The 9382-nt window shown below is 40.4% G+C and overlaps 1 protein-coding gene and 1 non-coding gene across 3 annotated transcripts in view; both read left to right on the top strand.

Annotated features, from left to right (window-relative positions):
• Positions 1 to 5442: 5442 nt before the first annotated feature.
• The window catches only part of TMEM182 (transmembrane protein 182), a 65589-nt gene continuing 61649 nt past the window's right edge, over positions 5443 to 9382 (top strand). Inside the window, exons 1-3 of one of the 2 annotated variants that reach the window (XM_036355479.1) lie at positions 5443 to 5743; positions 5966 to 6065; positions 7618 to 7716. In XM_036355479.1, the coding sequence (XP_036211372.1) occupies positions 5612 to 5743; positions 5966 to 6065; positions 7618 to 7716 (331 nt within the window). In that variant the 5' untranslated portion in view covers positions 5443 to 5611. The remainder of the gene's footprint in view (positions 5744 to 5965; positions 6066 to 7617; positions 7717 to 9382) is intronic. The other variant, XM_036355477.1, reaches the window with a different exon arrangement.
• LOC118679156 lies at positions 8410 to 8536 on the top strand. Its single transcript, XR_004975149.1, has one exon. It is a non-coding gene; the product is annotated as a small nucleolar RNA SNORA25 (small nucleolar RNA).

Here is a 9382-nt window from a genome sequence, read left to right as displayed (position 1 = left end):
CCTATTTGGCACTTTTCCTCTTACCTGATAGCCCCAATCACCCTCTGGACATTGCTCCCATTTCCCTATAAAAGCAGACGCATGGAGTTGAGCAGTTCGTCCAAGATTACTCATCTGGAAAGAAAACGCTCTTAATTCCGCGAAATCCGCATTCTGAAAGACTGTTCATGGGAGGAGGCGGGGGAGGGGGGGGATGTGGCAAGGGAGCTGGTGCCTGCAGTTCCTATTCTTGGCCCCGGTTCACCGTGTCCTGGAGGGTCACTCTCATGTCCCCACTCAGCTCCTTGCCTCTTCATTTAGCTTTGGGGGTACAGGGAACTCAAGGTTGAAAGCTGCGGTGGAGCCGTGACTAACATTGAGGACATAAGCGTAGAACATAACCCATAAAGTATTGGGGATTACCTTTGGCAGTGAGGGTCCACGCAGATCTCTGCTTACCTCTGGCCTTTTTTAAAAAAAAAAAAAATTTAAAACTCTTTTCAATGACAGTTAACAATAACTTATTCTGTGATTCCCCTGCTAAGTCTGGTTCCCACCTGGCACTATCAGATCATTCTGTGCTTTTGTGGGTTTGTTTTTGTTTTGTTTGTTTTGTTTTTAGATTTCACATATGAAATGATAGTGTCTGTCTTTCTCTGTCTGTCTTCTTTCACGTAGCATAATAACTTTAGGTTCTTTCTTGTTGCAAATGATAAAATCTCATAATGGCTATCATCAATAAATCAACAAATAAAAGTGTTGGCGAGGACGCGGAGAAAAGGAAACCCTCATGCACAGTTGGTGGGGTTGCAAATTGGTGAAGTCACTATGGAACACAGTGTGGAGGCTTCTTAAAAAATTAAAACTACCATATGACCCGGCAATCCCACTTCTGGATATGTATCTGAAGAAATCCAAAACAGTAATTTAAAAAGATATATGCATCCCTATGTTCATTGTAGCATTATTTACAATAGCCAAGATATAAAGCAGCCTAAGTGTCCATCGATAGATGATCAGATAACACAATGATACATATATGCAATGGAATATTACTTGGCCATAAAAAGAATAAAACCTCTGGACTTCTTCATGTGACCAAGGAAATCTTTAACTCCTACGATCAAGACTTTTATATGTTAAAATTTCTGACCAAGAGAGTGGACACCCACTGAAAAACTGGTCCTTTCATACTCTGCCTATTGAAGACTTCGTTGTATTTAAAGTATTTAATGTGCTGACTATGGTGTCTGCCACATGGTGGGTGCGCAGGAGTATTAGTCATTATTATTCATCTTGGTTTACATTTTTGATAGTCCAGCGCTCCCACAGGCGGGACCTTGGGACACCATGCTTATGCTTGTGGCCTTGCAGAGTCAGTGTGACAGTCATATCAACATGAAAGTGGGTTCAATATTCACATAAGGGATAGGTACGCGCAGTAGCAGTGGAGTTGTTTCATTGTAGGATTCTTGTGCATTGAGGTTGGTGCCAGGTGTGGCTGTCTCCTCATCTCCTGGCCTTCCACTGGAAGGAGGAAGAAAGTGAAAAGGGGACCTGTGCCCAGATTTGTAGAGATCATGAGAACACAGCTGTTTAACAATTTTCCTGCTGCGCAGGCAGCTTTCTAGGCTGCTGAGAGAGCGCAGGCGAGAGACGCTGAATGGCTGGTAGAAGTATTTGAGAATCATGGAACGCTAGAAGAGTTTCAAATGACTGGCAAAGGATCTCATTTTCTGAAGAAGATACTTTTTGATTCTTGGATTAAAAGTTTTATTTCATTTTTTCATAAGAGCCTAAAATAGATTTTAAAAAAGATGGTTTGTGGGCATCTGCGGAGGAAGCACACACCCTGATAAGTTCCATCTCTCCAAAGTTCACGAAGAGCAGGCAGGCCAGATGGAGGCCGTCTCTGGTTGGGCAGCTCAGGAGGTCATGCATTTGCATCTCAGCCAAGAGTCCTAATACACATCGATTTTTATTTTACTTTAGTTCCTGTTATGTGTCAAGTACTCTAAGAAGCACTGGGGATGACTGAGCTAAAAGATTTCAGTTTTATGATGTAAAAGTATTGCATTATATTTTTCTCAAATAGGGGCACATGCTTGAATAGTTGGAAATAATTAGATAGGTCACATTAATAACTGGTTTAATATACATTTTTAATAATGATGCTTATACATTTTAGGATATGGTGAGAAAATCTTAGTCATTGATGAGTCTAGTCCAGATTATTACATATATATATATATATATATAGTGTGTGTGTGTGGCAAAGACAAAAATTGAGATGAATTGTAACATTAACAAAGTTTTATAGAGGTTGTAATGATGGCCTTCTGGCCCCAGACACATTCTCCTACTCACCTCACACATCTCCCAGGATTAGTGTGATGTGTATGTATTAATATGAAATCTCATACATGTTTATGACAAACCATTGAGATAGAAATAAAATAAATAAAAATCTTCCTAAAAAGATTCTCCTTTCTCTTCCAACAGCAAAGATGCCACCTTCCACCACACTGCACAACCGTAAACACGTCACACTAACCCTGGGAGACGTGTGAGGTGAGCAGGAGAATGTCTGGGGCCAGAAGGCCATCCTTACAACCCCTGTGTACTTAACTCTAAGGCACCATTTCTGTCACCTAGCTCAGGAACTCCTCAAGGTCAAGGACTGTGTGTTGTAAGCTTAAAATCCGATAAAGGCCTGGGCCCCCACAAGTTCTCAAAAGCACTTTTTGCAAATTTATTCCCCTCCCCCCCAAAAACCACCTTAACTTGATTGGATATTGCATTAATTATAGAACAGCATCTGTATTCATTTCCTATTGCTGGTTTATCAAATTAACACAGAGATAGTGGCTTACAACAACACAAACTTAAGATCTTGTACGTCCAAATGTCAGAAATCCCCCAAATTGAGATGTTGGCATTCCTTCCTGAGGCTCTTGAGGGAAAAGCTGTCTTCTCTCCTCTTGCAGCTTCTAGAAGCCCCACATTCCTTGGCTGTGGCCTCCTTCCTCCCTCTTCAAAACAGCAACTCTCGGACCCTTTCTGATTACATTTCTTTCTCCGACCATTCTGTCTGGAAAGATTGTCTTCTTTAAAAAAAAAATTGATTTCAGAGAGAGGAAAGGAGAGGGAGAGAGGGATAGAAACATCACTGATGAGGGAGAATCATTGATTGGTTGCCTCCTGCACGCCCCCTGCTGGGGATTCAGCCCACAACCCAGGCATGTGCCGTGACCTCCTGGTTCACAGGCTGACACTCAACCACTGGGCCACACCGGCCAGGCAGATTGTCTTCTTTTAAGGATTCATGCATTTAGACGGGGCCTACCTGGATGGCCCAGGACATTGCATAGACGGAATCGTGGTCACGGATTATAGACTGTGTTTAGGACCAGCGTTTGTACACCTTTGGGAGGCTGTTCCACAGCATCCAAATAAGGAAAGTGGTGGTATGAAGGCCATAGACCAGGGGTGGGCAAACTTTTTGACTCGAGGGCCACAATGGATTCTTAAACTGGACCGGAGGGCCGGAACAAAAGCATGGATGGAGTGTTTGTGTGAACTAATATAAATTCAAAGTAAACATCATTACATAAAAGGGTACGGTCTTTTTTTTTTTTTTAGTTTTATTCATTTCAAACGGGCCGGATTCGGCCCGCGGGCCGTAGTTTGCCCATGGCTGCATAGACTGTACTCAGGATATTTCACTCTGTTCACTTCGATCTTGAAAGTTCTAGCAAAGAAGCAGAACAGCAAGGAAATTTGGAGTTGTGTCGATCTAAGGGATGCTTAAAGGAATAGGATGTTTACTTTAGAAGAAAAAAAGATCTATATTAAGGGGAGGCATGGGAGTTGCACTTGTAAGAGGCATGAGATGATTACTTCCTCAAAATATCAGGAAGTCCTGTCATGTGCAATCAGAGGACAGAATAGGGGCAATTAACTTTAGGGAAACAGCTTTTGGCAGAATTAAGGCAGAGCTGTGTGGAAATTACTGATGTCCTAAATCCGACATGCTGGAAATGGCACGGCTTGATGATGTGGGGAGTCTTTTAAAGGAGATTTGGGCATTAGATGAGGGATCAGCTGAGGTGAACTCTCAAATTCCATTTAACCTTCACAGTCACTAGTTCTGTGACTTAGAATTCCACTCATGATCTCTGAGCACCTCCAGTTGCATATAGCTGGAGCTGGCCTAGGCCCCACATCCTTACTGAGGAGTCATCTTTGTGTCCTCTTACCAAGCATATACCCAAAGATGCCAAACAGAAGTGGTGAAGGAAGCCAGTATAATTCAGATGCCTCTTAGAAGATGCAGTGCCTCGTTACCAGTGAGAATATAAAACCACTAGCCATAGGGACAGTACAAGTTTAAAAATGTTATACAAATACCTAAAAATATTCTCTGGCATATTCAGACATGAAAAGAAAACAAACAAACCATAGAGACAAGGCATGAAGAAAGTGTAGTTCATTGCTATTAGGTGGCTTGTATGAGTATCAAGCATGACTCATATTTTGAGGAAATTGAATACTTATAATGAAGAAGGCTAAAGAAAGAGAGGAACAGATCCTTTTATCCTAATCCAGAAAACGTATTTTTGAGAATTCTTTTTCATCAGTCCACTTTGGGGATGATTATTTGAAATGATGTGTATGAGATCTGGGCGCTGCTGTGGAAAATGCTGTTTTTATGTCAATACTGTGTGCTGCATAGAAGTACATCTTATTTTATTTTCCATCAGCATTTATCCCCCTCTTCCACCTATACCCACCCCACTCCTTTCTCCAATCACCTCACTGTTGTCTGTGTCCATGAGTTCTTTCTCTTTCTTTTTTGTTCAATCCCTCCATCCGCCCCTTAACACCCCTTCCCCCAGAGCTGTTTGTCCACTCCCTATCTATGAGTACATTTTAATACTTTAAACAGTTTATGTTACCATATTCTTGGATCTTTTAAGTACACATCTAAATGTCTAGGTAATAAACCTGAACTGTATTCAGTTTTATGTTAGACCATTTGACCCACCAATTATTTTCTATCCCCAAAATATCCAAAATGAATGAAGAAATTAATTACAACTTCAGTTGTATTCAAGAGAAGTCTTTGTGTTTCTTTATAGCTGTGATAGCTCTTCAAAGAGAGTCTTAAGTGTCTTTGGGGTTGTAACGGCCACTCAAGACTAAGAGGAGCTTGTCAGACACTTAGGACTGGGCCAATACTGTCAAGGACTGTACCATTCCATATTCCTTCCACTTCTATGGATTACCCAACACCAATAATGATCATTCCAGCTCATGATACCCCTCTCTACAGTCAGGGGAAGGTCAGCTATTTTTTGATTCCCATGGGGGAGAGAAAGCTCCTCAATCAGTTTCCTAAAATAGCTGGCCATTCTCAGCTGCTGGGCTGGAGTCCCTCCAGGGGTGAGCAAAGGGAATACAATCCACCGGCTGGTTGTGAGTGAGAAGCCACCAAAACATGAGCTAGGAGAGGCTTCTCAAGACGATTCTGCCTTATCAGAAATCTTTATTCTTTTTTTTTGTTGAGCAGCTAGGTGTTTGCCATTTTAAAATTTCTTGTTTTGTTTAAAGGGAAACCAGTGAGTTGAAAATGAGACTAAACATCGCCATCTTCTTTGGGGCTCTCTTTGGTGCTTTAGGGGTTTTACTCTTTTTGGTGGCATTTGGATCGGACTATTGGCTTCTTGTGACCGAAGTGGGGAAGTGTTCAGGTGAACAGAATGTGCGTTTCTTTTTCCAATTATTCGTGTATTTGGTGAGGATAGCCTTTTGCTCTCTCTTGAAATCGGAGAACAGTAGGGAAGTGTCTATTTCTTCGTAGAAGAGATGTGTAGAAAAGAAAGCTACTGACCATCATTACTGAAATGAAATTTATTGCTTACAAAGTTCCCTGGACGTGAGAATTCAGATTGTGTTCCTTGTGCCCCGTTTGTGTTCTGTGCAGATAGAGAACGTGACTTTCCACCACGAGGGGTTCTTCTGGAGATGCTGGTTCAATGGGGTTGCGGAAGAAAACCAGCCCGATCTCTGGAAGTTCTGGTACGGTAAGTGCGCTTTTGTTTTACCTTCTCCTTTGTCTTTAAAATGAAAACGAGCAGCTTCTTATTTAGTACATACATGTCATTAACAAAATAGGATTGGATTCTTAGTTGTAGAATTTCAATAGGTATCTTCAAAAGGTTCAGTAGGTAGAAATGGCTATAGCAATCATTATTTTATTCCAACATATAAATAGTTTAGATCTTTATCTGCTGTTTTCTTGTTCATATTTAGAATACACCAACCCTAACTAACAAAGAGGTATCATTTATAGTATTTTTGAGTGTCCTTTGTTATATTGCAAATAAAAGTCTTTCTTTTAAAAAAATCCAGAAATAGAAATGTATTGTCTTAAAAGTTAAAAAAAACCTCTTTTTAAATAATGAAGCTTACTTACCGCCTCTGGCAGATGACAGTTTGCTCAGTTTGGGCTTCCACCAGGTTTGTGGGCAACAGCAAGAAATGCCTTGTTTTTGATGTTAGAATTCTCTCATAAAAACGTTAAGGTTTTTTTTTAAGTTGAGCAGCTTCTTAAAAACGTGATGCATTCTTTCAACTTTATTCCTTATATTGTATTAATCTTCAAAAATAAATTTACTGAAAACAGCCTTTATCTTATTGCATCAAACAAAGAAAAGAACTGTCTATTACCCTAAAGCTTATTGTAGGTTGAAATTATTAGTCTCCTTATGAAAACATACTGTGATAAACCCAAGTATGATATTTACACAACAGTCAAGAGGATGGAATAGACAATAAAAATATGTGGAAGACTTAAGCAAGCGGATAGCAAGTCAGCATATGTAGAAGGACCAGCATGTGTAAATAGCATTTTGAGAGAAAGATTTGATAGACTATATTATAGTCTTGCCAGGGAGGAAAATAAGCATGCAGTGTGTCAAAAATTTAGACTGTCGTCAAATGGAGTGAATAAGACTGTGCAAGAAGAAGATTTTGCCAAGGACTTAGAGAAAGGAAGAATATTCCACACCCTCCCCCCTTAAAATGTACACAATGAAGTCTTCAAGTTTTCAAGCATAAAAATTCTTTCTTGTGGTTTCTTCAAATGCTAGAAATGTATTTGAATTATTAAGTCACCTGATCTATTATTTCCATCTTTTCCCTAGAAACAAGGTATAGAATAAATTTTATATTGATTGGAACTGATCAAGGTTAAATCTACACTTTTTAGACTTTCATAACAATTATTTTTTTTAAATAACTATGTGCTAGGCATTATGTTAGGAACTGAAGAATATGGCCCTGAAAATAAGTGAGCGGTAGTGCCTTTGGTTTTAAGGTGATACAAGAAAGGCCTGTCTGCATTGAATTATGTCATGGGTCAGGTGTTTGGGGTGCGTCCAGGTTCCAGGTTCCGTGTGCTCCTTTGTATGAGATTTTTAGGAAGTCTCCCCGTTCACTCAGCAGTTCTCTGACTTTGTTGGTCTCCCTACAGGTTTATTAGCTGACATAACCCCAGACTCCCTGTGTATCTGCTTTAGGAACGGTGCCCACTTGGGTGCTCATACCATACCATTATTCTGCTCTCCATCCTAGGCAATCAGCCGGCGTCCAAGACCTGCACACATGCTTACCTGTCGCCGTACCCTTTCGTGAGAGGCGAGCACAATGCCACCGCCTATGACTCTGCCGTCGGTAAGTACCTCTGCCCACAGAGTGTCTTGGGGAAGACATGCAGCCTGGCGGATGCCACCGCAGCGCTGTTGTGGGCTGTTACCCATAATTTAACACCTTTGCGTACAGAAGAATAGGACAGCATTTTTAACACTGTTTATAACCCTAATAGAATATAACGTTGGTCTAAAAGTGAAGCTACTATAATTTACTTGCCACTTATAAAGGTAACTTTCTAAAAGTATGTTTTCTGGTATGGAGATAGTAATGTTTGTTAGGAAGAACTGTTTTGTAAGGGTTTGACTGAACTACTAGCTCTACAACAGAAAAAACTGTAGTGTGCTCTCTGCTCTTAGAGCATTTTTTTTTTTTTTTTTGCAATTGCTACACACAAGAAGCTGATTTTGTCACTGCATTCCTGCAAGGTGAATGCACTTGGTTACATGAGACAACCCACTGAGGAACAGCCAGGTGTCATTAACTGGGAGTTATGATCATCTAGCTTTGTGTGCGTGTGTGTGTGTGTTTTCATACTATTTGTTCTGTCAAAAGTAGATGAACATAGACTCTATGGAAAGTACATAATATGAAGTATGTAAATCTAGTTTTATAGAAAGTACATAAGCTCAGTATGTCAACTTTATTCTCAGCTGGTTTCATGAAGTTTTAAATAAAGAGTGCTCATCCCAATCTTTTAAAAAATGAAGGGTTGGTAGGTCATTTCAGAGAGAGCTTGTGGAACCAAAACCAGGAGCTCTTAACACTGTGACTAAGGATTGAAGCTCTCCATATGTTGTAACTGTCACTCAAGAATGCTGTGTTTTCCCGAGGAGATAAAAGATTTAATTGCTAATATCCATGACTCATGATGTTGGAAAATAAATAAATGTCTCTCAAGTTAAAAAACAAAAAAACAACCCAAAAACAAAAACTAAGAGTTGGTACAGAACTTGATAATGTCATAAAAAGAGCCAAAATATTTGTTTTTCAAAGAGAATACATATTATATTTAATATTCTGAATAAACAAATATTAGTCAAGATTCTCTAGAGCAGCGGGTCTCAACCTGTGGGTCGCGACCCCTTTGGCGGTTGAACGACCCTTTCACAGGGGTTGCCTAAGACCATCCTGCATATCAGATATTTACATTACGATTCATAACAGTAGCAACAAAAATTGAATTTATGAAGTAACAACAAAAATAATTTTATGGTTGGTCACAACATGAGGAACTGTATTTAAAGGGCCAGAAGGTTGAGAACCACTGCAGGGAGTCCTAGCCGGTTTGGCTCAGTGGATAGAGCATCAGCCTGTGGACCAAAGGGTACCAAGTTTGATTCTGGTCAAGGACAGGTACCTCGGTTGCAGGCTCCTCCCTGGCCTGGGCCCTGGTCAGGGCTCATGCAGGAGGCAACCAATTGATCTGTTTCCCTCACATCAATGTTTCTCTTCCCCTCTCTTCCACTCTCTCTAAAAATCAATGGAAAAATATCCTCAGGTGAGGACTTAAAAAAAGAAAAGAAAAGATTCTCCAGAGAGTCAATATAAGAAAGAGATATTGAGGAAGGGACTTTCAGGAATTGGCTTATGCCATTGTAGATGGTGGCAAATCTGAAATCTGTAGGGCAAGCCGTAGGCTTGGAGAGTCAGATGAGTCAGTATTGCTGTCTTGAGTCTGAAGGCTGGA

The sequence above is a fragment of the Myotis myotis genome, unplaced genomic scaffold (assembly GCF_014108235.1).
Source record: "Myotis myotis isolate mMyoMyo1 unplaced genomic scaffold, mMyoMyo1.p scaffold_m19_p_22, whole genome shotgun sequence".
Lineage (NCBI taxonomy): Eukaryota > Metazoa > Chordata > Mammalia > Chiroptera > Vespertilionidae > Myotis > Myotis myotis.
This window is presented reverse-complemented; position numbering and strand designations above follow the sequence as displayed.